Source organism: Pseudocercospora fijiensis, assembly GCF_000340215.1.
Source record: "Pseudocercospora fijiensis CIRAD86 unplaced genomic scaffold MYCFIscaffold_3, whole genome shotgun sequence".
Lineage (NCBI taxonomy): Eukaryota > Fungi > Ascomycota > Dothideomycetes > Mycosphaerellales > Mycosphaerellaceae > Pseudocercospora > Pseudocercospora fijiensis.
Genome location: NW_006921534.1, coordinates 5,525,825 through 5,551,406, shown reverse-complemented (window position 1 = coordinate 5,551,406; position 25,582 = coordinate 5,525,825). Strand labels below are relative to the sequence as shown.

The 25,582-nt window shown below is 48.0% G+C and overlaps 7 protein-coding genes across 7 annotated transcripts; 3 read left to right on the top strand and 4 right to left on the bottom strand.

Moving 5' to 3' along the window:
• Window positions 1–465: 465 nt before the first annotated feature.
• On the top strand, window positions 466–3,792 carry MYCFIDRAFT_214925 (uncharacterized protein; the record flags this gene model as incomplete). Its single annotated transcript, XM_007927336.1, has 1 exon — window positions 466–3,792. One exon carries the CDS (start codon window positions 466–468, stop codon window positions 3,649–3,651), a length of 3,186 nt encoding a protein of 1,061 aa, XP_007925527.1. The 3' UTR covers window positions 3,652–3,792.
• A 721-nt stretch (window positions 3,793–4,513) lies between these two features.
• MYCFIDRAFT_195911 (uncharacterized protein) lies at window positions 4,514–6,061 on the bottom strand (the record flags this gene model as incomplete). The annotated part of the gene is made up of 3 exons (XM_007927335.1): window positions 4,514–4,770; window positions 4,909–5,884; window positions 5,942–6,061. 3 exons carry the CDS (start codon window positions 6,059–6,061, stop codon window positions 4,514–4,516), a joined length of 1,353 nt encoding a protein of 450 aa, XP_007925526.1.
• Window positions 6,062–6,732: 671 nt separating this feature from the next.
• Window positions 6,733–10,517, top strand: MYCFIDRAFT_214924 (uncharacterized protein; the record flags this gene model as incomplete). The annotated part of the gene is made up of 11 exons (XM_007927334.1): window positions 6,733–6,875; window positions 6,933–7,146; window positions 7,200–7,531; window positions 7,588–7,609; window positions 7,683–8,392; window positions 8,644–8,664; window positions 8,896–9,136; window positions 9,259–9,376; window positions 9,813–10,117; window positions 10,263–10,388; window positions 10,512–10,517. The coding sequence occupies 11 exons, from the start codon at window positions 6,733–6,735 to the stop codon at window positions 10,515–10,517; spliced, it is 2,238 nt and encodes a 745-aa protein (XP_007925525.1).
• Window positions 10,518–10,726: 209 nt separating this feature from the next.
• Window positions 10,727–11,478, top strand: MYCFIDRAFT_207463 (uncharacterized protein). The gene is made up of 2 exons (XM_007927333.1): window positions 10,727–11,026; window positions 11,082–11,478. The coding sequence occupies exons 1-2, from the start codon at window positions 10,734–10,736 to the stop codon at window positions 11,314–11,316; spliced, it is 528 nt and encodes a 175-aa protein (XP_007925524.1). The 5' UTR covers window positions 10,727–10,733; the 3' UTR covers window positions 11,317–11,478.
• Window positions 11,468–12,502, bottom strand: MYCFIDRAFT_195909 (uncharacterized protein; the record flags this gene model as incomplete). The annotated part of the gene is made up of 1 exon (XM_007927332.1): window positions 11,468–12,502. One exon carries the CDS (start codon window positions 12,500–12,502, stop codon window positions 11,468–11,470), a length of 1,035 nt encoding a protein of 344 aa, XP_007925523.1.
• Window positions 12,503–19,436: 6,934 nt separating this feature from the next.
• Window positions 19,437–20,529, bottom strand: MYCFIDRAFT_195908 (uncharacterized protein; the record flags this gene model as incomplete). The annotated part of the gene is made up of 4 exons (XM_007927331.1): window positions 19,437–19,885; window positions 20,015–20,219; window positions 20,311–20,387; window positions 20,442–20,529. 4 exons carry the CDS (start codon window positions 20,527–20,529, stop codon window positions 19,437–19,439), a joined length of 819 nt encoding a protein of 272 aa, XP_007925522.1.
• A 283-nt stretch (window positions 20,530–20,812) lies between these two features.
• Window positions 20,813–21,052, bottom strand: MYCFIDRAFT_18800 (uncharacterized protein; the record flags this gene model as incomplete). Its single annotated transcript, XM_007925997.1, has 1 exon — window positions 20,813–21,052. A coding segment is annotated over one exon (240 nt), but the record flags the coding sequence as incomplete, so codon positions are not given.
• Between the last annotated feature and the right edge of the window lie 4,530 nt (window positions 21,053–25,582).

Below are 25,582 nucleotides of genomic sequence, written 5' to 3'. Positions count from 1 at the left end.
ACGCGCTTGATGGTGAAGTACCCCTTCTCCTGCTGGCTCGCTACGCCGAGACAATGCTGAGACCAGGTGTCGCGTTAGGACTCAGGCGGCCGGCCTTCTAGCCTCGCGTGCGCCTCTACAGCAGAAGTCGATTATGGAAACGGCTGCAGGACGGAGTCGCTCGGTGGTGGAAGAGTGCGTGTAGTTGCAGTAGCAGAACGAGAAGACGGCGCAAGCAGGCTTCGGCGCTTTCCTCGCTGGCCTGATAATGTCCCTGCATGAAGAAACGACACCAACCCCGGCTCGTTCCACGTGCTGGGCTGGGCTCTATGTAGTTCTCGACGTCACTGCAGACAGCCTCATCTGCCATCCATCCATTGCTCAACACCGGCGCCACTCAATTTTCTCGGACGCTCCAGAAAGACCGTGGCTTCTTGGAATACGGCCCCTTCTCAGCATCAATTACGCAATGCCACTGCTGCCACCATGAGCTCAGGAGACGACGGGCTCGTCCATGCAACATCATTATCAGCCCAACGTATCTTACCCTTAACCGCCGAGGCCGTCTCCCAAGTTCGCTCATCCAAGCATGTCACCTCCTTGACGCATGTTGTGCTCTCTTTGCTGGAAAACAGTCTCGATGCTAGAGCCACCAGGATTGACATCTCCGTTGACTGGAGACGAGCTGGCTGCACACTTGACGATAATGGCGTTGGAATACACTCCTCAGAATTTGACCCTAATGGAGGACTGGGCAAGCTTTATTGTACCTCGAAGCATCGTGGAAGTCCGCACCCCATTTACGCCACGCATGGCTCAACCGGAACATTCTTGGCAGAGCTTGCGGCCTTGTCCCTCCTATGCATCACTTCAACGCACGAGGCAGACGCGACCACTTCCATTCTCACCCTGCATCACGCTAAGGTCATTGCGCGTGATGCCAAGCCCGGTGAAACATCGGGCTTCTCTGCCCTCCATCAGCGGCATGGTACGAGCATATCTGTTCGGGACCTCTTTGGCAGCATGCCCGTGAGGGTTAAGCAGCGCGCTCTTGCCGTACACGCCGCTTCCGACGACAACAAAGACTGGCTCGAGCTCAAACGAGGCATCACAAGTCTCATTCTCGCTTGGCCGCACTTCTGTACAGTCAAGCTAAGCGATGTCAACGCCAAGGCGAGAAGCGTCACTATGTCCAGCAGCAATGCGAACGCATTGGCACTGACGGAGAAGAGCCTGAATAGTCTGGCAGGGAACATTGTCAAGCATGACATCCGCCATGTGCTTCCAGTCTTGTTCCAAGCTGGCTTTGCGTCACCAGACTCTCGCAGCACTTGGATCCCTCTCTCAGCTGCCACTTCCGCCGTCCGTCTCAAGGGCATGATATCCCTCGAGCCTGCGCCGACGAAGCAATGTCAATTCATTGCGATTGGCATTACTCCATGTAGTCGTGCTGGCGAGCATAATGAATTCTACAACGCCGTAAACAAAGTCTTCCTCGACAGCAGCTTTGGCAGCACTGAAACGTCTGTCGAAGAGGAAGGTAGCAGATATCGAAGTAAGAAGGGAAACTCCACGCTAGTGCAGCTCAAAGCCCAGAAGGGTGTTGATCGCCACCCAATGTACTTCATCAAGCTCGAATTACTGAGTGGTACCTCCAAGTCGAGCGCCAGTTCTGACTCCCTTGGTGGAGCCATTCTACATTCTCTCACCGAAATTCTGGAGGCTGCAGTAACGGCCTGGTTGGAGCGCCACCTTTTCCGACCCAGAAAGCGAAGAAGACGACACAAGGAAAATTACCGCACACCTACTCGGCTGTCTACTCGCTTGTCGGAATCGCAATCAACTTCACGGGACTCTAGTCTGGACCCAATCAGCTCACGCGATTCACGAGCTCATTTTCGCCAGGCGGACATTGATGCTCAAGGTGGCAAGCAGCGTCAGCTTGTTGATATTTCGGAAACCGAACAGCAGTCATTGGTGCCTGAGCTAGCAAGCACCAATCATGGATATCAGGAGCTTAGCAAAGTCAGTGGCTTCAGAATAGGCAGACCTAGACCGCAAACACAAGTGCAGCAAGCCAGCCCAAGTGAAGCCCGCATGGACGCCAAACATCGCAGAAGTCCACCACCGGAACCTGCTCAAGGGGATCGTCCAAAAACACCTAGACGAGTTCGACCACCTAGCATCGAAGCTGAACAATACAGCAGGGCTGACAAGAGCGAGACATTTTCGGCTCAACTTGCAAAAGAAGCAGCTCGACCGAGCAACTGTCAGCCAAGCGACGACTTCGGCGAAGTCGACGAGGATTGTCTATTGGCTGCAGCGAACGCTGTCGTGGGCGAAGATCACTGCAATGGCGCCGCTGAAGACAACGCCATCGTCACTTGGACCGACCCCGCTACAAAACAGCTCTTTCGCGTCAACTCGAGGACTGGTGTCGTTCTGCCGTCGACAGCTCAACAAGGCAGCCACTCCGTTGGTCCAAACTCCGGCGCACCTCCACGCCAGCGAGCAGGAATTGATACTGCACTTTCGTCAGCTGGCAAGCCAATCAGTCTTGCACGCAGAAGCGCGCTTTCGAAAGATAGCCCATGCTCCAGGCCCGGCTCGTCATGGCTGCCAGGGTTCCTCAAGGAGTGGAACAATCCAGTCTTTGCGCAGCGCCTAGAAGAATCAATCCCAGTGGCATCCGTTGATGGACCAGGTCTGCTCGAAAATGAGGCAATGAACAGGTTTTGCTCGCACAATGGGAAGTACAACACGACGAATGACGGCTCTGGCGCCGGTACCAAACTCTCCAAATCCGATCTACAGCAAGCACGTGTGATAGCTCAGGTTGACCAGAAGTTCATCCTAGCCAAGTTACCGGATACACTCGACGACTCTGCCGGGAAAGGCACGTCCTTGGTGCTCATAGATCAACACGCCGCCTCTGAGCGTGTCATCCTAGAGTCCTTATTCGATCAACTCTGCGACGTCCAACCACCTGCCACCGAAACCAGCGTCAGCATCAACACAACCGAATTAACAAACACAACACGCACCAAACCCTTAATCTTCGAAATATCCACCCACGAAAACGACCTCTTCGCACAACACCAATCTCACTTCGCCGCCTGGGGAATCCACTACCACCTCAAACCCTCCTCATCAGAAGAACAACTCCGCCAAAAGCCATCACACCACACCACCACCACCCTCACCATAACATCCCTCCCAACCCCCATCGCAGAACGCTGCTCCAACACCCCCACCCTCACAATCGACCTCCTCCGCTCCGAAATCTACGACGACACGAAAAACCACATCCCTCCCTCTGGTCCTTGGATGAATTTCCTCCCAAATATGCCAACTCACATGCTCCAGCTTCTAAATTCTCGAGCTTGTAGGAGTGCGATCATGTTCAATGATCGGCTGACGAGATCCGAATGTCAGGAGTTGGTAGGGAAGTTGGGGAAATGTGTTTTTCCTTTTGTTTGTGCGCATGGAAGGGTGGGAATGGTTCCGGTGATGAAATCAGAGGAGGGAAGGTTCGAGGGGTTTGATGTGGGTAAGAAGATGTTCGGAGGTGATGATGGGGGAATGGGCAATGATTACAGACGAGCAGAGAAAGGGGTGGAGATTGCAGCTTTGAGAAAATTCATGGAGAGCAGAGGAGTGGATTTGATTTGATGATGACGGTATTTTTTCCGTCTCTGAAGCTGTAAATTCGTGGGTATCTTCATGGTCTGTTCTCATGCTTTAGCAGCAGCAGTAGCGCACCGCGAGACCTTCCTTTCCAGCGCCGACGCTAAATGCAATCAAGTCGAAAAGAATCAGAATGCCTTCCTTAGTAGCAGTAATCCATGTCCTCACGCCGTCCGCGCTGTGCTGGTCGATAGCGATCAACTTGCTGAGCTGGACGATAGCTATCGATCTCTCTGGGCTTTTGGGTTTCGTTCCAGGGACTTCTACTGCAGTCCGGGACCAAGTTTCGTCGTGAAGGATGGATATTTGAAGTTTCGTGGTGTGAGTCTGTCCGGCTGTTGCAACTTATGTCGGACTTGCCAGGCTCGCGTCGAGAGTAGTCTCTGCCAAACTCGTCCTTGCGGGTTGGTGCTGAGGTTATGAATGAAAGTCTCCTTCGGCACTCGTACGGGTCCTCTTCCTGAGAAGCGTGCATTTGCTCTTGCTTCGTGGAAGGCTTCGCGGAAGACATGGTCATTCTCTTCCGTTTCTCATAAGGGTCCTCGTCAGGTGGTAAATCAATGTCAAAATCTATTTCGTCCTTCCTTGCAGATGCTGTCCTCGCGGCTTGGAACTGCTTGTATTGTTCCTTCTGATCAACTAATAAAGTCGAGCAGATTTCTCGCTTTTTCGAGGATGAAATGGGATCATTCGCGCTCTCGTACCGCTTCGTGTGGCTTTGCTCCTCGAGCTCGAGAGAATGGTGCTCGTTCATCGTCTGCTCATGCGCATCAAGCGAGGACAAGGACAGTCGCCGAGAATCTTCCGTATCGTACACCGGCCGACCACGTCGTTGCGGCCTTCCCTCCTAGATGAAATGCTCGGCACCACGCCGCCGGCGTACTTTCTCCTCGAAGAGATCTCGTCCTCCACCACTGCCGCCCCTGGGAAACAGTTCCGTACGCTCCTTACTAGCTCCAAGGAAGCTGACACCTTGATCTTCTTTCCGACTCGCACCCTTAAATGAGAAGTTGTCACTCGAAGAAGGTCTCTCGTTGAGTCTGCCGGATGTAGAATCTGCATCGATCCGTGAGAATAAATCTCGTCCCGGCGCCGGTCGTCGACCTGAGTCGTCATTAGACATATATTCTTTCTGTAGAGACATATTGAACTTGCCGATGGCGCTTGCCACCTCGTCCGGATGGATGTCCTTAGCATCCTGGCGTTTGTGGTTCACCTTATCGGGGAACAAATCATTCTTACCTTGTGCCGGTGGTGACTCGCGATCGGGGAAGAGCTCAAGAGCCCCATTTCCGCTGCGGCCATCAGTGAAAGCAGTAGACTTCTTCTTGCTTGGAAATAGCTCAGTCTTGATCTTTTCGCGAGCAGCGTAGTTGTCGGTGTGGGAGCGAGGACGAATTGGGGGAGGTGATCGTCGTCGTGCGGTGTGGCGATATGGCTGGTCGTCACTGAAACCATAGCGGCCATCACCATCTCTGATCGGCGATGCACTTCTGTTCCGGAGTCTGCCATCTGATTTACCAGCGAACAGATCTCCTTCCTCTCTCCTCGGCCGTCTTCCATCTCTCTTGCCTGCGAACAAATCTTCTTCTGAGTGGTAGCTTCCTTTCCGGCGAGGGCTCCGAGGTACTGCTCTCTTCTTCATCGACTCTGCATCATCGTCGTAGAGGTTGACGTCGAAAGGCTCTGCGTTGGAGCTCTGACGGCTGTGTCTGTCATCCTCCCTATACCCACCTCTGCCTCGACCTCGACCGCGTCCGCCTCTACCGCCACGTCCACGACCTCGCGGCTTGTTGAGCGGATCATATTCGGGATGATTCAGGTAGAATGCACTGCGGTGGGCAGCACCTCGCTCCTTCTGGTCGGTGACGACTGCCTGTCTCACGAAAAGCTCAACATGTGGGTGTGTGCTCAAAGCTTTCGCAGCTCTCAAATCTAGTGGATCTCCGACTTGTTCTTGCGAGAGAATCTGCAGCGCCTCTTTAGCTGCTTCGGCAGTATCGTAAATCAGGTTGGCGGAGTTATCGTCCACCCATTCCACCTTTCTGAAGAGCTCACTGTCGTAGTGGTCGCGCGCGAAGTTCTCGATGTCTTGCGTTGTCAGTTCTGCAAGGCCTTGTATATGTACTTTCGTGGCAGCGATCTCGGCAGGAGGTACTTCGCCGTCTTCGATATTCATCTGCTCAGCCTCGGGCTCGGCGTCGATTTGAGAAGGAAGCTGCGGTGCGTAGTTAGCGTGGCTTCATGTTGGCGGTGTCAATACCCAGTCGCATACAGCATTGAGTCTCGCGGCTTCTTCCTGCATGCGCGCAACTTCTGGGTCGACATCATCGCCTAGGTCGAGGTCGAGGTCGATGTCGATTTCCATGGCAGAGTCCATTGTCGGATCCGCCATGCTTGTTGCCCTGGCTGCTTCGGTGTTTCTGGCTAATAGTGAGTCGAAGTGTGGAGAAGGTCAGGAAATAGATTAGCTGCACAATATATTACTGCAGCTATTAGCCGTGTCGAAGTGAGGAAAATGAAGCGGACAATGAGACAATCACAAGAGTCGACGCGGGTCGCGAGCTTCGTGGAAGCCACAGATGTTCGAGGCAAACGCGATCCCTGTCAAGTTGTTAGGCACAAACTGAATTATCTTTGCACTAGTTTCTACTCAGACCAGTAATGGAGGGTGGTGCTAATACTGCTAGAAAAAGTTGCTATAGCTATAGTATATAATACGCTATAGTGAATCTTTTATTGCTAGTCTAGTTGCCTTTTATTAGAATTTAGTATATACAAATAGATATAGTAATAGAATAGAATAGCCTTTTACGGTAGTAAGGCTTTTATCAGTACCTTGCAGCCTCCCTAATACCCCAGGCAGCGCGCAAGTATGCTCGTCGCTCGTCGCTGCTCGCACTGCTCTGCTGCGCCGCGAGCATACTGCTCCTGGGCGACCCGTTTCGACAGAATAAATCGAGTCCTGTCTGAGCCTGGAGGATCGTTTGGGATATATAAGTGCCCTCTTAGGTGCGCGCAGTGCTGAGAGCACAGTGCTGAGGATACGATCTCAGATGGCCCGCAATGCTCACGGCCCGCAAGACAAAGCTATCTCGTCCTGCGAGCTTCTGGCAACGCAGAGTTACTGGCTACGATCCCGTGGTAGACACACAGAAGGTCTACCGCTGCGCAGATGCTATCGATTTTATCAAGAAAAGATGGGATACGTAGGAGACGCGTGGCCCTGAACGTGATCCTCCCACACCCGCTGACATCGCGTACAGATTCTGCACAGAGGTACTGGACTGCGATCCACACGATGAACTCCTACGCCTCGACATTAGCCGAATCCACCCCTTCTTTGAGTGGCTTGTGGAAAACTCCAGAATCGCGTACGCATCCACATTGCAAACGCGCTGGAACACGTTTCAAATGCTCTACAGGCAAGAGTCGGGAGATGTGCACTTTCCAATAGAGCTGAAGCTCCAGATGGTCTCGGTATGCAAGGTACACTCATGCCCACCTTCCACTGATACTGATTTTGCTACTAGGTTCGCGCCAGAATCACCTCACAGTACGGGCTAGAGACACGAAAACGCGAGAAAGGCATCGCGCGCGTGGAAGAGCAGTTTGAGCTACTGAGAACACTATGGGAATCGCCAGACGTTAAGTTTAATCATGAACGGCAGCGGGTACAATTTGCGCTGATTTTGCACCTCGCGGGCTTGTCAGGTCAACGGCCGCAAGCCCTCGTGAATGTCCGCTACGGAGACATCGCAGTTGAACTGATCCGGGAGTCTAACACTCCGCGCGATAGTCCACCTCGGGTCGTTGTGAAATTCACCTTTGCCTATACTAAGAGCTTTTTAGGCGAGAAAGATGCGTAAGTGGCCTATATGACTGCGGCAGAAGCCAAGCTTACTAACAGTCTCACTGCAGCAATCAATTTGCTGTACTAGCAGTACGTGAGCAATGAACTTCGGTGGCTTTATGCTTACTGATCCGGGATAATAGTCTATATTAGTGACTCTCAGCGAAACCAGATTCTTCAACATCAGAACGGCCATGTCTACCAACACAATTATCTTTCCCGGCACATCGGGCAAGATACCAACGCTATATATCAGGGCTTGCAACCCCAAGTCCAGCTCATGCGGACAGCGACTGGTATGACGCGGACCATTGACACCCGCCGTCCGCGCGCTCTGACCGACCAGCAGCACGCTGAAATTGAAAGCCATACAGAGACAAAGCGCCTTGTCACACACCGTAAGAACCTTATGCAGAGTATTAAGCAGCGCTATGGTACGCTAGCTAAGGCGAAAGGCACGTCTCTGCATGCTCAGCATGCCGAGGCTGTAAGCGCATGTTGCAAACACAAGAGGTTGTTGAGGGCTGAGAAGCTGAATACGGCGCGCAAACAGTTCACGAGGAAGCAGGCTGTCGCCGACATCCGATATCAATTGCAGACCTCAGAGGCATCCGCCTCTCCGACAGACAGTGCTCAGCTGTCGCCGCCGCTGAGTCACGCGCGGCAGCGAGCTTTCTCGGCTGTCTTTGCCTTCGCGACTTCGGCGCAACAGACGTTATACGCGGAAGAAGTTAAGCGACGATGTGAGGCGATCAATGCTCTTGCGGCGCTTTGTGCTGTGCAAGAGCCTGCTGTTAGACGGGCTTGTCGACCGAGGAATGTCGCAGCAAGCAGTGTACCTGAGGCGAGCGTCGCGCTCAAGCTGTCGATGCGGTGTGCCCCGACACAATGCATCTTCTGCCTTGGTCGTGAGGGACTCGCTGTTGAGCAGCGCCAAAAGCAGTTCTGTGATCGTACCAGACTCAAAATACACTTTCACCGGAAACACCTTAGGCATCTCCCGGACGAGAAGCTCATATGCCCACACCCTCTGTGTGGAGCTACGCTGTCGGGCCGGCAGCATCTTCAGAACCACGCGGAAACAGTGCACGGAACTCCTACATGACGCCAACTCCATACAACAGCGCAGAGCAGCCGGCTTCGAAGTATGTATTCCACTCCTCCCGGGACGGCTTCAGCTTCGTGGGGCTTCATAACATCTAGTCTGCGAACGCATACATGCCCGTTCCGGCTGAGCCCTCAATTGTGATTCGAAAGTTGCTACAGGCTATGGCCTCGCACATGAACACCCGATCGGAGCGCATCGCAGGGCACATGTGTAGTTAGGTGCGGCAGACTTTTGAGTGGCAGTTTTCCATGTTCTGATTGCTTCATAGTGCCTTCTGCGTCTGTTTCCGTGCTATCCCCGCATATCGCTTGACCTCGCTCGATCTCCACTACGAGCACATCCGACTAGCAGAGCAGTTCGCGAGTTTCCAGAACTCTATCATCGGATCAAGATTGGAGGTGATACGGCCGACATCATCCATTGTGCCGCTTTATGGGAGGACATTTTGTGGATGTAAGGTTGCGAGGACAGCGTACAGCATGTGTACGGTATGCGGCGGTCGCACAGAAGTAAGAAAGAACGCAGAGAATGGTAGCATCAGGAACCCTTGGCTTGCCGATGAATGCATTGCTGAAGCACGGGATTATGACTCCGAGGACGCACAATGTGGAAAGACTTGTATGCGACCCAGAGATCAACACAGAACACTCTGACTGTGCACGTGCGCGAGTCCAAATTGATGTTCTGCGTGAGGATGTTTTCGACGCCCGATCTACCTCCTGACGGTGAAAACGGACCATGGGATCGTCGTTCGTGTTGATAGGAGCGGAAGGCCGCCAAGAACCCTGACTGAGTTTACTACTATCATGCTTCCTGGTTATATACAGTACGATTGTGGCCACGTCTCGCCCCTTTTCGCACATGCTACAGGGAATTTCTGTTTGCCAGACCTCCCTATCATGGGGTGACATGGCCGTCGCAAAACTACACAACAAAGCTTGTGCAGATCAGTTGTCCTTCCAAGATGTCTGTCTTTCACCATGAGGCTTTCTGAGCGTGATTCAAAGATTTCGAAGTCACGAGTCGAACGGCGGAAGACACCAAATCGCACTACCCATCGCGGTCGTTCTGTCGAGCATCCTTTGGGCAATCCCAAGCACCATTCCCATCTCATCGATGCTATGGGATCATATCCGGAAAGACATAGCCAACCAGGACCTTCGACTGATGGCGATTACCATACAGAGAGCAGTGAGGAGGAAGCAGAAGAGGAGGAAGCAGGCTCCATGAACGAACAGTATGAACTTCAACTGTACTATGCGATCGTGTGCGACGACGCTGTTATAGCAAGCACGGTGCGAACTGGACACTCAAGCAACGATGTGGACGTCTTTCAGAAGGGATTTGAGTCTTGGATCTATCAGGAGAGCGGGAGACTTGGTATACAAAAGTATGACATTCTGCGCACGGAGACGATCGCTACTACCGAACAACACCCAACCTATCATGAAGGCTCTGCATCCCGAGAGGCTGTCAGAAGGGCCTTGAATGTAATTGATCGCTGGCACGCTGGTCATGAACCAAATCTATGCCTGGGAATCCGGATGCAGGCCGGCCGAACGGTTGAATGAGAGCATTGGTCTTCATGGAACTACGCAAAGTACTCTGCTCTCACCCGATATGACTCCATGCCAGCGAAGATTGGTGAGAGAACAGGTGTTGGGCGTGAAGGAAGACGTACGAGTCAAAAATCAATTCTACAAACGCAACATGGGTCTTCGCAAAAAGGCGCACGAATTGGCAATGCTGTGCAAAGTGCAGGTATATCTTGTGGTTCAGCGCCGTGGACAGTTCTATGTGTATACATCGCACGAACACCACGGCTGGCCACCGTCACAAGAGCAAATTGTAAGTCACCCGTCATCACACTAATCATTTCCACAGTGTTGACCTGCCGTAGGATCAAAGCTATCCTCTTCCGAGAAAGGTCACAGCACAATGTCCTGAAATGCTTACCCCTAGAAACCTCCCACGTGGGCGTTTTGCTCCGAAAACGCACAATAAGAACGGAAGCTTGCGGACTGCATCAGTCCTTCTCGACTACCGTGGTGTCAATTTCGAGGAATATACGAAGATTGACTGAAAATTTGCAATTTGAGTCCTGCTATGGCACCAAGTCTGTCGGCCGCATTTGCTAACCTTCTCCGGTTTCCATTTCCTGGGGATGGACGGCGCGCACAATGTCCTCAAGCTCATCTACCGGCAGTTCCGGCTGTAACGTTACTTCTTGCGGCCGTCCGGTCTGGACGTCCCTTCTGCATATCGGGCAGCGATCAAGGCGCGGAACACAGACCTCACAAAATCCATGGCGGCATGGCAGCTCAACATATCTACGTCCAATGGTACGAAACTCTTCAGCACACACGATACAGGCAGAATCGGACTCTGAGCCTTGGCTTGTGAGCATGCATTCAAAAGAGGATTCGCCGCCAGACTAACCTTCATTGGAGTTAGGCTGCGTGTTCGTCGAGACAGCCGCCAACGCGTTCCGCATCCTGGCCTGTGCCTGCAAACCAGCCACGCGAGAAGTACCACCCATAGGCTGTCGAGGCATTCTGGCAATAGCCTGCTGCAGATCGTTGAGGCGGTCGAGGAGGTTCTCCACCGTAATTGTCGCCTGCTGACCTTCGGTCTCTCCCGCTCTGGAAGTCGAAGGCGCTATTTGTTCTGGAGATTGGTCGGACTCTGATTGAGGGGTGGCCGAAGCCGTTCCATCTGTTGTAGCCTGCCGTGGCTCGGTCGTTGCACGAGCTGACCGTGTCACATCATTCCACTGGGCTGTAGGTGCTTCGCTAGCTGGCGTCGCCTCTCGTGATACTGAGTACCATCTGAAGCACTCTCTATCCTCCTGCCTTGCTAAATTTCTCCACTCTTCCAGGGCAGCTTTGACCCCATAACGATTTTCGTACGCTGCTGCCACGTCGGAAAGTCGAAAGACGTGTAACGTTCTTGGTTGTATGTTTCGGAAGCTTGCCCATACCAGAGCCTCTGCCAAAGTAGCTGCATTTGATCAGCATGTAGTGGTTGCTTTGTTGACGAGCAAAGTTGATCGCGAACTGGAATCCCCGGCCCTGCCGCCGCCATCCCACAATTTCGCCATGCTCCCCATCTGTCCTACCTCGATCAACGAAAAACACGCGATTATGGTACTCAAGATACGACAGCCCTCCAGACCGTGTGCCGAGATCCGCAAGGTTACCAGTCTCGGAAGGTGCTTGTGCTGCGACACCAAATGTCCAGTCATGGGGATCACTCTCGGGCACCGGAAACCTGTGCGCCCACTCATTCATCAATTTTTCGGCACTGACGCGGAGCTGTAATTGCCTAAGTACCGGATCGGGCTCAGTCCGCCAGCGACGAATCGTTTGGAACTCTGGTTGATAAAATGCTAGTTGGAAGGGTACTTCCAGACCTGGCCATTCAGGAGGAAACATCTCTCCTGCCACCATCATCCATGCCCTTACAATTGCGATGAAGTCCCTACTGTCTGGATCGTTAAGCAAACAGCCCAAAGCACGATGGCCATGGGCCCAGATGGCGGACTCAACGTGGTTGTAGTTAGGATGCATCCTGAACGGGCCTACGTCAGGTCCGAGCTTGTGCACGATGAATGATTCCCCCTCAGGCGTCAAAGCATCGGGACACCTGGATGACATCGAGTGCTCGAACACAGTGCCAGTCATTGGCTCGCCTTCAATAGGCAAATGGTTGCCACCTGCGTCTCGATCTCCGGAAACCTCGAAATTGTTGTTATTTATCTGTGCTTGCGAAACTTCTGAACCGAGACCGGCTTCAGAAGGTGCTGTAGCCTCCGCAGGACTATCTGCTGGATGTATGGCACTTGAAGTGTGTGGTGTGTGTGGTATCACGTGCATGATGCCTGAGGCTGAAACTGCGCACTTCATCTTCAGGCTTCCCACAGATTAGCCCTCTTCTGAACACATTAGTTACATTAAGTGGTTATGAGCCCCCTGCGTTTCTAACGCATATAACACGTATTCTAATAGTCACTCCGACTGCTACGTAGCTAGCGCTCGTTACTAAAAATTGCGCTAATACTATCGTTGCTACCGCCGCCTTTAAGTATTCTAGTAGGTGCTAGTCCTAACTCGAGTCGGTTACATAACAATAGTATCGGCTGTCCGCTATACTAGTACGATATAGGCGCGCCTATCGGCGGCCTCGTTACATTCTTAAGACAAGTCTATAGTCTCTTTCTATATTATCGCCGTCGCTATTAGTAATAGCTCCCCCTACTACCGCTAACGCTTATATAAGCAATATTCCTAAGCTAAAGAACAAGGAGAATTATCTAGCATAGGCCTACGCCGCTAAGGGTACCCTTAAAGGCATATAGGTATAGCGCTATATCTAGAGGACCCGCCTAAAGCCTAAAGTTAAGCTGTTATCTACTAAAATATAGGAGCAATTTAAAGACCGCTAAGATAAATAGGAGGCAAAGGACTAGTTAGCACGTACGTAGATATTCGCTAACTATATATCGGAGATTTAGTAGTCGTTACTTAGACTCGATACCTCCTAGGCAGTATAGAGTTATCTATATAAGAAGTATACTAGTAAAGGTAGGTCTACTAAATTTATGCTCTTCTAGGACTACATTACCCTTCGCTACGATAGCAAGGATGTTAAGAAGTTCTATAACGAATATAAGAAGAAGCTCGGTGCCTTAAAGGACACTAAATTAGCTATTAGTTAATACTAGGCTGTTTATATGTTTATTATACAAATCGCACTATTCTACGAGGCTTTCGCATAGATGCGACGTAAGCAGATGCGCGCCTTAGAGTATACTATTAATAATAGTACCCTTAACAATATTATTAGCGCGTTGCTTAATAAGAATGTAGCTTAATTAAACTAGGCCTAATACAATAGCTTCTTTAGTCTTTAGCGCTAACTATAATAGCAAGGTAGCAATAGCAACAACAATAGCGGTCGAGGTAACTCGAACCGTAGCGGTCGTAGTAGCCGCGGAAATAACAATAACAATAGTCGAGGCTACGGTAGAAGCAACTAGAATAGTTATTAGTCTAACCGTAAGAAGTGCGCCTATTGTTAGGGGTCGCACCCTTCTAACCGCTGCTATAACAAATATCTATATTTAAAGGAAGAAGATCGATAGCGACGTAAACAGTAGAAGGCTAAGAAGAAGCAGTAGCGTATACTAACTACTTAGCAATAGCAACCGCCGCTAGCTCCGCCTGCTACGGCTCTATAGGGTTTGTATACTAATAGGACACTATCCTTATTCTATAACGATCCTCGGACGGATATAGCGCCGCCTACGACTAGTTACTAATAGTCTTTTAATGCTACTATTACTGTTAGCGACTAGGCTTCTACGGCACTAACTGCTGCTATACGTACTACTAACTAGGTCGTAGACTCGGGTACTAGTATGTACATAGTTAATAATGCCTCGCTTCTTATAGAATACGAGGGTTGTAGCATTCCTATACGCTTTAGTAGCAATACTAAGCACGCTACGCTTATTAGCGTTGCTAGTACTAAGGTAGTTAATAAGCATAGTGCTATTAGTACACTACGGCTATCTAAAACGCTATATGTTCCAGGTCTAGTAGCTAACCTTCTGTCTACCGAGAAGTTAGCCGACAAGGGCTGTTTCTACCGTAATAACAAGCGAGTCTTGTTTGTATATAATGCTAAGAGCAATAAGGTTACTATCGCTCAAACCTACCGCAAGGATAGCCTTCCCTTTCTACTTATACCTACCTCTAGACAATAGGCTGTTACGCTTCTATCGAAGAAGGGGGTGCCGGTAGGCACTATAGATAAGTAGCACCTGCGCTATAGTTATATTTACTATAGCAAGCTCCTTTAGATAGAGGCTAATAGTTAGATTGTTATTATTAGAGGCAAGAAGAACTTCCGTAACTGCATTGCTTGTCGAATAGTAATAGCATATAAGGAATATAACCGCCTGCTACGCCTTCGACTATCTACGATCTACTACATTGTCTATGTAGATATAGTTACTATTACCAACCCTAGCCTATTATAGGAGCGATATTTCACGCTGTTTATATACGCTAAGTTAGGCTATCGTTACGAGTATGCTAGCTTACTTAAGTTAGGGGCTGCAGTAGCTATTAAGGAACATCGTATACACGTCCGTATATAAACTAGCTATTCGATCCTAATCTACCGCCTCGATAGAGGGGGTAAATACGGCGGAAATTAGCTATTAAGCTAGGCTCGTAATTAGGGCATTGTACTGCAGGTTATAGCTCCTTATTCTTCTATACAGAACGGTCTTACTAAGGTTAGCAATTACATTATATATTCGACTACTCGGAAGATAATGCTATATACTAACCTGCTAAAAGCTCTATAGCTACACGCTGTTAGCGCTACTACGCATGTCCTTAATATTATACTAAGCTAGTCATTCGGTAGAGATAGTCTATATACTATTATTGCTAAGGAGCTAAATTAGTTACGCACGTAGCTACGCGCTTAGCACCTGCGTACCTATAGCTGTATAGCTATTGTCTATGATTATAACGTTGCTCGTAGTAAGAAGCTCGACAGTCGTAGTCTTGTTAGCAAGCTTGTTAGCTATGCTAAGCACTCGGTAGACTCCGGCAAATATATGATCTACCTGCTAATTAAGTACAAGGTAGTTACTTTAAAGGATGTCTAGTTTATTGAATCTAGTAAGCTCTTACTACCTAATAGTATAGCGCTATATACTAACCCTAATAACCTGTCTAAGAGCTAGTTTATTACTATTGAGTCTATTATGCCGGCTTTGTTTAATAGCACGACGAATAAGATTACACCTACAGAAGCAGCTAGTATAGTCTAGTAGCTTCCGGCTTAATAAGACGCACCTACGGAAGAGCTAAATACCGAAGTAGCAGACTAGGTTGCTAATCTACTACTAAACGAGGACGACCTGCCGGCTATTTAACCTCTATTAAGTAATAAGGATGGTTTCTAATCCGCTAAGGAACAGCCTGCATATAATCTATAGGCTAAGAAGGGCGAACCTAGTTAGTTGCCTAAGTTTAAGCGGCCGACTAAGACTAGTAGTCGCTCTATACGTAAGATACGAAGCAATAAGAGCGCTCGTAAACTGCTACGTAGTTATCTAGCCGACATAGGCGCTCTCTATCGCAAAGAACGCCGCACCCTTACTAACATGCCGATAGCCTATATAAAGGGCTTTATAGCCGCCTACTATATTGCTAAACAGAAGCCTAACGATACTATTCCAATTCCGAAGAGCTTTAAGGCCGCTAAGGAGTCGCAGTATTAGCTATAATAGAAGGAGGCCTATAAGGCTGAATACAAGTTATTAATAGACAACTATATATAGGTACATATTTCTCGACTAGAAGTACCTAAAGGTCGCAAGGTTATCCGTAGTCGATAGGTGTTTACTATTAAGCGTAACGCTAATAGCAAGGTAAGCCGGTTTAAGGCTCGATAGGTTGTCCGTAGCTTTACTTAGGTTGAGGGACAGGACTATAATAAGACCTATACAGCTATCGCTAAGCCGTCTACGCTGCGAGCACTATTTAGCTTAATCGCCTATTACGACCTAGAGGCTAAGCAATACGATATTCTAACGGCTTTCCTTAATGCGCTTATCGGTAACAAGTATAAGATCTACGTCGAACAACTACACGGCTTTAAGGACCGTAGAAAGGGCATAGTTTGCCTATTGTTAAAGGCACTATATAGTTTGAAGCAGTTACTAATGCTGTAGTACGAAGAGCTTCGGAAGTACCTAAAGAGCCTAGACTTTGTGCTAATAATAGCTAATATGTGTGTGTTTAAACACGTTGTTAGCGGCTCTATTATTGTTATCTATATCGACGACATAATTATTATCGCCTACACTCTATTAGCACTAGAGGCAGTAGCTTAGTTGCTAAAGGACCGTTTTAGTATACGAGAGCTAGGCGACCTGCACTACTATCTTAGTATGCGGATCATTCGTAACCGCGACTAGCGTACTATTTACGTCGTTTAGGATGCCTATTTAAATAGGCTTAGCGAGAAGTATAGCATATAGGGCCGAGTAGCTCCTACTATACTAATAGCACCTCGATACGTTAAGACATCGATTTAGCGTACACCTAAGGGCTACACTACTAGCGCTGCCTTCAAGACTTAGTATTAGGAAGGTGTTAGTAAAGCGCTATAGCTAGCTATAATTACACGACCTAATACTTGCTATACTATAGGCCTACTGTTACGATACATTTCCAACCCGACTAAGAAGCACTATGCCGCGCTTCTTTAGCTTATTAAGTACCTAGTTAGCACTCTAAGCCGTAACTTGTACTTCCGAGGTATATAGAATAAGAACGAGCTTAACTTTGTTAGATACTATAACGCTTCCTAAGCTAATAATCCGATTACTCGTCGCTCTATAGGAGGCTTCTACTTTACTATTGCCGGCGGACCTCTATTATATAAGTCCGGCCGCTAGACCTTAGTTACTCTGTCGTCTATAGAGGCTAAGTATGTTTAGTTAATAACTAGCGCTAAAGAAGCTGTTACTCTAGCTCGGTTGTTAGAGGAAATTAGTTATAAGGGCACTATTAAGCCTATTACGCTATACGAGGATAATTAGTTAGTAATCGCTATTACTTAGTCGACGAGTATCGATAGCCGTACTAAGCATATAGACGCTAGAGTCTACTATATCCGCGAGAAGATCGCTAATAGCACTATCGCTATTACCTAGATTAGTACGTACGACTAGATCGCTAATAGCTTTACTAAGCCGCTTAATAAGCTTAAGTATAGTCGCTTTGTTTAGTAGTTGAACTTAGTAGATTATAAGGCTGCGATTAAGAGCGCCGCTTAGCCTACTACTAAGTACTAAATAGATAGTTTGCTAATAACACCCTAGGGGTAGTATTAGTCCTAGGTCGGCGACATGTTTGTTTGTTTGTTTATTAGATTGCTTTGTTATAATAGCCTGAAAGTGGTCTAGTTGTTTCTATACCTAATACCCCTTTGTTTGCTTTGTTTGGCTATATGTACGCGATAAGGGGGTAACTTAAAGTGTGTAGTATATGTAGTATTACGTGCATAATGCCTAAGGCTGAAACTGCGCACTTTATCTTTAGGCTTCCTATAGATTAGCCCTCTTCTGAATACATTAGTTATATCAAGTATAGCATAATCGTTCGATGCTTCGGCATTGTATTCTATCGCTAGGTGTCCCTTAGAACGGCTCGGAACGGGTACGGTAGCCTTAGCTCGATTATTTACGACATTATTACTTGTTAATAACCTAGGTCTAGTGTCTAGTAGCATTAGGCCTACAGCACTATCAGCCATTTCTATAGGAATAGGTCTAATGTTTAGGACCTCTAGATTGCTGTTAGTATTGTCCCTACGATTAATGTATCTTCGATTCTCTCTCGTAGCTAGTCTTTTAAAGCCTGCCTCGCCGTAAACGTTCGGTAAGTTCGCGGCTAGTCGGTTTAACCTACGTAGAGAGTCTATAGTAGAGTTTGGTGCCCGACTACGTACGCTAGCTCTAGTTAGTATTCTCCGAGAAGCGTCGTTAGTAAGTGCGTACGGCGAGTTGGTACCTAGGATACGACTAGACCTACGCGGAGAATTTACTATAGAATTTGCGACAGCAATGTCTATAGATACTAGCGCAAAAGTAACATAACGTTGGGACTAGCTAGTAGAACTATTAGCGGCTCCGGCCTACGGAGACGATATCGAAGAATTTTAATAGGCGTGTACTCGCTACTAGAGCAAGCTATACCGGCTATTAAGTGTTAGCTATTCGAGAGAGATCCTAAGCGACGATTACTAGACTAGAGCGAACACTTAAGTAGAGATTAATGCCAGACGGGCATGTTAGGTTGCAATCTAGAAAGGTTAGAACTCTATTAGAACACTCGTTAGATATATAGTTAGGCCTTGTACATAAGCGTACGAGAGAGCTGAATCTAGGACTAGACATCCTAGACAGGAGTACATTGCCTCGTTTCGGGACTTGTGGACTGGTACTGCCTTAGAATGGCTGAAAGAAGCACTATCTGTTCAAGAGTTTCACATTCCTGTTTTGCATCTAAGACTTACTTTGCCGCTTTCTACGCTTACATCCAACAGAGGTCTCACAACTTGGCACCTGCTCACTTCTCAGTAGCCGAATACTCATCGGAAGATTCGGCATTGTGCAGGAATGTAATTACAGATCCCTCCCTAAGATGGTGATCGCTAGAACTCATGTAGCAAGAGTCCAATGAGAGGGCTTCAAGGAATCTCCAATGAAAGGTGCCGCTTACCGAAAAGGTGTGTAAGAGCACTAGGAGTATCTTCCTTTGCCTTGTCTACTGACCATATAGGATCACAACAACAGTGTAGTCAGGCATTGTGTAGCTCACAGCGTTTGGAAAGTGGTCGATATTTGAACATTTAAAGTCAAGGGCTGCAATCAATAGCTAAATATAGTGATCGAACGTTCGGCAAAATCTGTTGTACCTATTTCTTGTCTCCAGATCCGAGTCCCAGGCAAGTTGTTTGGGTCCTTAGCCTCCAAAGTGCCTATCAGGTAACATCTTGTTTTACATCTACTTTCCTACTTGCGGACTTCAGAGAGCAGAAAGAATGGTAGGCCTACGGCTATCACTGTGTCATACAATAGACATCCATCCTTTGACCTTCATCCCGCCGAATGGTTGACTTCCTGGATATTTGGAAAATTGAAAGTTGATCATGAGCATTCGATTATAGACCATTCTACTATGACCGAGTGTTGCGTTCTATACGACTGGAAGAGGTCTACATAGCTAGAGCGACGTCGAGTACTAGATCAACCACATTCACCTTCCAATCTCTTGCTTTCAATCTAAAGAATACTGGATCAAACTTCCTCATACTCTGATGACGGAACTCGGGATCGTTGTCGGGATCAAATTCGTACTCCAAGGTGCTCGGATCCTCTTGATAACCCCCCGAACTGTTCACAACTCGAAAGGCCTCCAAATTGTTGAATAGAAAAGCGCTCTCATCATTTGATGACTTTTCCTGGAATGGAAATCTCTGCGGGGGATTCACTGTCCATGCTAGCATGACAATCTCTGGACGTTTCTGGAGACCATCAAAAAGCTTCTTATAATTGTCGTTGTGAGTAGTCATGATGAAATCAAGGCATGGCCTTTGCTCGTAGAACCACTCCTTGCCCTCATCGTCTACCTCGTAGGTCACAATTCCGTATGGTCGACTTCCATCTGTGAATACTCCCAGCTTCTGTAGCTGAAGAAGACTAGGGACCATGGGCAATGTCTCTTCGAAGATAGGACCCTCATGATATGGAGTACGTTGAATGATTCCCTGCAGAAACATCTCATTCAACTTACACAGGCTGGAGAAGTCGGGAACATCATTCCAGAGTTGATGAGTTGTCACCCTGATTAAGGGCTCAATTGCAAAGTTTCTTGCCAGGTCGAAGATCTGCAGGAGCTGCTCAAAGTCACATGGAAGATAGAGATCGTTCTGTGGAATGCTGAGCTCTTCTGTCTTCTCCCACCAGGGTGACTCCGGCAAGTTTACTGGCGTATGTTTCTGAAGCCAGTGTGTAGCTTGTGTCACGATGAATGATGTTGCCTACTCCTACACGTCATCTCCTGCCTACACTCTATGTTTGATGGCTTACCTTAGTAGAAGCAGCCACTGCTTTCGGCTGTTGAGTGCGAAGATACGCACGAAAATGGTCAGAGGCCATGACAAATTCTGGTCCTGTTGCATCGTTAATCATCGAAGATGTAATCCCGTCACACAACTAACCTGTCTTGATACGTACGCCATCTACACATTCAAGGACAAGCTCGGGTATGGGACCGAGGCCACCTTTCTCGGTGCTTGGAGTGACCATGATGACATGATCTGCAGTGTATTGTCGCCACGCTCGTTCTCTCTATATACATCATCGCATATGACTGACCACATTTGGCATAATTTATCCAAAAACGTAGATGTTTCAGCTTGTCTTACGGTTCGGTGGGGCTGACGCTCGCTTTGTCTTGCTCACCTGGTTAGTAGTGCGGTCCAGTCACAGTGGTAACAAGGCTCACCTTTAATCCGTTTTGAGTAAGCTACCGGACCAGGCATACACGTCACACAGCCTGCATGAATTCCCATTCTACGTTGTGATATTTCCCGGTAAAATCTCCAGTGAGCTTTCTGAAGGGAGTAAGAGAGAGGTCGAGGTCTCCTTTACCGCACACACGGCATCGATCTATAACACGAACAGTGACACTCGTTCCGTTCAACCAAGCCCGGATTTGCCTACCGCCATTCACATCACAAATAGGATCATCATTCGAATTTGTCGTTGTAAACCAATCGCTCGCAACAGCCACCACGTTGTCTTTTTCACTCGCGAGTCCGCCGCAGGCGTCTTGCAACTCATCAGTGATGTCGTGTCGATTTCTCTTAGGGTGCTTACTAGGATGGTCCGGGTCTCTAGATGGAGTATACATGGTCACCCACCCGGTGTTCATCTCATCTGTCCCGCTTGTCGTCTTTTTTGTGGACGGACCTCTATACTAATTATCGACATGGGCTTTCGTGCTGACTTTGTAACTCACCTAGAGCCTGTCCAACCTAGCAGCCTGTTTGCAATGTCGCTGGCGTAGGATTTTGTGCAGCAGCTTGTAACTTCTAGCCTTCCACTGAGGTCGACGCTTCCTGAGTTGTATGTCCTCGCTGTGCGATACCAACGGGACACATCGTGACGTTGATCACTCAGGATCATTTGTTGCAACCCTGGGCCTGCACTAGTGCCCTCCGTTCCATCTCTTATCATCCGAGCAATAGCCTCCAGAGGGCATGGGACGCTGACTTTACTGGCTTCGAAACTTGGCTCGCCAAAAGCTGCCTGGTTTCTGTTGCAGGTTCCGTGGCTGCAGGTACTATGAGCACACTAAACTTCTCTGGATCCGAGTTCCACTCACCCTGCATGACTCTGCATCATGCCAATGTTCCAGGAACCTCTGTTTTGAGTTGACTTTACGCGTACACATCCGTGCGATTCCTGCATCAGTATGGCGAAGACGAAACGAGGATCCAAAGAGGCTGATTTTGATGCCAAGATGACGGATTTCAGAGCGGCGATCTCGGATGGGGAGTTGTTCTCGAGTCTCTCATTGGTGTTGCAAGCTGCTCGGATGCCGGGGAGATTTATTTCGAACCTGCCAAGGTATAAGCACTGTTCACCAGCAGATTCCGAGATAACTCGCAGTTCCTCGAAGTCGATCCAAGCCTCAAATCTTGGCCAACCTTGCTCGACGGAGCCATCTCCAATGTATTCTATATATCTATCCTGTCGTTGAGTAGTAGGCTTGAGTGGAGAGGAGGATTCTGATGATGTCGCAATTGACCTGGTCGGTGAGCTCGATACAGGCAGCATGATAGTCATTGAAGAGTCATGTCTGACTGGAACGGCGAGAACTCCATCTATACATTCATAAACGCCGCTGAGCATATCTTGCCAATACCCTGAAGCGCAGACGGAAGCATGCTGTGGGTCGCGACCACTGCGGCATCTCCCTTCCTCAGAGCATAGATCCAATATAAATGCGGAAGCAAACTTGAGGATAGGAACGAGCTTGTAGAAATTGAACATGGTGTACGCGATTTGCAGTGCTGACCTGGGGACGCGACGTGGATTTATCACTGGGTCTCATTTGAGAATGGGTATTTATAGCGTGTTTCAGGCGGTCAATTGCTCCATCGCACTCTGAAACCGCTCTCCTGCTTCCGTATTTCTGCTGTGTCTGTTTGAGTGAAGCTGGAGACGGTGAAGTACGCATCACGTTGCTGTTCCAACCTTGAAGCCTGCGCAGAAATGCCCTTCGATGCTACTATGTGCTGAGTCCAACTTGTCAGTACGGTCCGCAGAGCCGCCTCCTCTCTTGAGCCGCATAGGGGTAGGCAATAGGGGCACTTTTACGTGGTTTTTATCGTGTTTCTTCCCAATTGTCGTCGTCGAGTAGAGGATAATCGTGTGTTCGAGCCCCGTACGCGTATTCTAACTGTTTCCGAGTGCTATACTGTAATAATAATGCCGATAAGAGCGACTCGTACGACTGCCGGCGTGCCTCTAGCGCGATTAGACGACGAATTGATTGTCTCTACGCTAAAGAAGGTAATCTATATTCTCGAGAAGGCTATTAGTCCGCCGCTAATTAGACGGAATGCTAACACGGCTTAGCAGGCAAAGAGTAGCTCGAAGAGTAGGTCTTCCGGCGGTAAGAAGAGCAAAGCGACTACCGTAGAAGAGCCTAACCTAATCGTTAATCCCTCGGGTCTACTAAATAAGGAGACCGTAGTACTGCCGGCAGAGGATAATAGCGGTATAGCGCTACTAAAAACGGCTGTTTCTTCCTCCGCTGCGACCTCTATATCCTCCTCTTTTAATGCCGCGTAGGAGGCCGCTACTACTACTAGTAGCTAGGCTACGCTTGCCGCTAGCAACGTTCCTATTACTCAACCTAGCTCTTTCTTAGACGAGACCTTCTATTATAAAGAATAGTAGACTATATTTAATATAACGAAGAAGGGCGCGGCGCGGACGATAGCAACGAAGCCGGTAAAGTTTTTGTCGGCTAACAAACAAGAAGCTTAGAACGGATACGCGTAGACAGCGAAGATAGCAAAGTTATATAGCTTAGCGGCATTTACTCGTATCGTTATCCGTACTAGAGCAGACGGTTAGAAAACAGCGTTTACTAGCGATTAGTATTAAGCTAGAGATAATATTAATAGCGACGAGGTCTATAGTAAAGCTCTAGATACTAGCAAAGGATTAGCGCTTGCCTCGCGCAAGAATGTCTTTATTAATATTAACTTCTTTACGAAGCCTAAAGCGACAGTAGCAGCTAGATCTTTAGGCAGCAAAAAGTTAGTTAAACCGGCTTCTAATCTAACCTTAATTTAGCTTGCTAACGCCGGCGTTATAATAGCTAAACTCGAGACTTAGAAGCGGTACGACTATTAGATTATCCGTAACTTTCTGTATACGACAAAGGACTATAGTAACTTCTAGAAGGCTAGTAAGTATGCGTGCTAGCGTAACTAGAAGCTAAAGGATTATAGCGAGAATTACTTTCCGTTCTTCGAAGCCGCTATAATCGATAGCTATAAGGCTATAGCTTCCGGAGAGTAGAAAGTTAACGAGCAAACTAGCGCTCTCGAAGACAGGTTGCCGGTAAGGTTAGAGATTAAGTTAATTAAGAGAAAGGTCGAGAATAATATATAGAAGACTGCTATCCGGAAGATAAGAGGTCGCCGTAGTAGTAAGTCTAACTCCCCTCGGAAGCCTAGAAGTGCTAGAATTTAGCCGATTATCCTTAACAACTTTAGTAACGATCTCGGCCGTATTATCGATAATAAATTGCGAGGCAGCGGTGTTATTCTAGGCACGCCTTCTCGTACGCCTAGACGAGCGCTTATTAAGACTAGATTACGTAATGTTATGCTGCCGCGCAATATCGTCTAGTGCGAACAGCTAACGGTAGAATTCTTCGACTAGGTATCTCTTTACCGCGATTTCTAGGACTACGACTATCTACGGCCTTATATCGCCTATTTCGTTAGTATAGGCTAGACGCTAGAGACTATCTGCAACTTAACAAAGGACGACTAGCCGGCGGCACTTAATAAAGTAGATAGAATGAGGTTAAGATTAAAGAAAGCTATCGTCGAGTTTATAAGGAAGAAATAGGATAAGATTATAGCGGCGGAAGTAGCCGCCGCTAAGGAGGGAGAGGATTTCTAAGAATTCTTAGCTTCGTTTAGGCTGCAATCTTTATACATCTACAATATATATAAACTTGTAATAAGCGGGAGATTCTTGCGGTAATAGCACTCATTTAGCCTATATATAATTAATTAATATACTGCGTTAGTTGTAGAACACTAAGCGCGATAGGCAAAGCTAGCGTTCGAATATATTTATTCGAATCTCTACCTACGGCGCTTGCCGCGCGCTAGTCGCTACTAGTTATATTACTCGAAGTCGTCAAAATCTACCTCTTATTCCTTATCTTCCTTATTATCTTCTTTATATAATATATATAGCTCTTCTATATTATCTAGTACTAACGGCTTATTGTTCTAAGCCTATTATATCTATTAGGACTCTTCCGGGTCGAGTGCTATTATATTCTAAGCGTTACTAGCGGTCGACTCGAATTGCGAAGCGTCGTACGGCAAATCTACCCCTTCGACATTATATCTAGTATAAGCGAAGAGTTTACGCGTACGGCGGCCTCGATATAGGTGCAGACAATATAGTAAGTAATCTTGAAAGCTAAAGAACTTCGGCAGCTAACTTCTGTGTCTTTTAATAGTCTTCTTTAGCAGATTAAAACTGCCCTCGATAGGGTTCAAATCCGGACTATACGGCGGCAAGTACTCGAGTCGATGTCTAGTATCGAGAATCGCCTGCTTAATCCTTAATCTATAGTAAATACTAGCATTATCTATTATAAAGATCATTAGCGGACCTTCTTCGAGATATAGAAGCACCTGTTTAGTAATCTAAGTATAGAAACAGTTAGCATTAATCGATCCTTAGTATACGTAGGTATATAGCAAGTAGCTATAAACCGTAAAGGCCGGTAGTATACTCTACCGTACTTCTCGCTTCGTATACTAGAGATCTACGTATATAACACCCTTTAGACTCTAGCTATACTTCCGCTAACTTGTCTTCTAATTGCTAGCAGTCTCGTCGATAAATACTAGTCGATCTACCGGCCATTTAGCGCACCTAATCGTCTATAGAGCCCTTAAGAACGGATTACGTTCCTTCGCCGCCCGCTTTACCTCCTTTCGAGTATACCCGTGCCTTTTTAACACTATACCGATTAGAGACGGCCGAAGCTCTACTACACCCTTTCCGCCCTTATTTACTAGCCGTA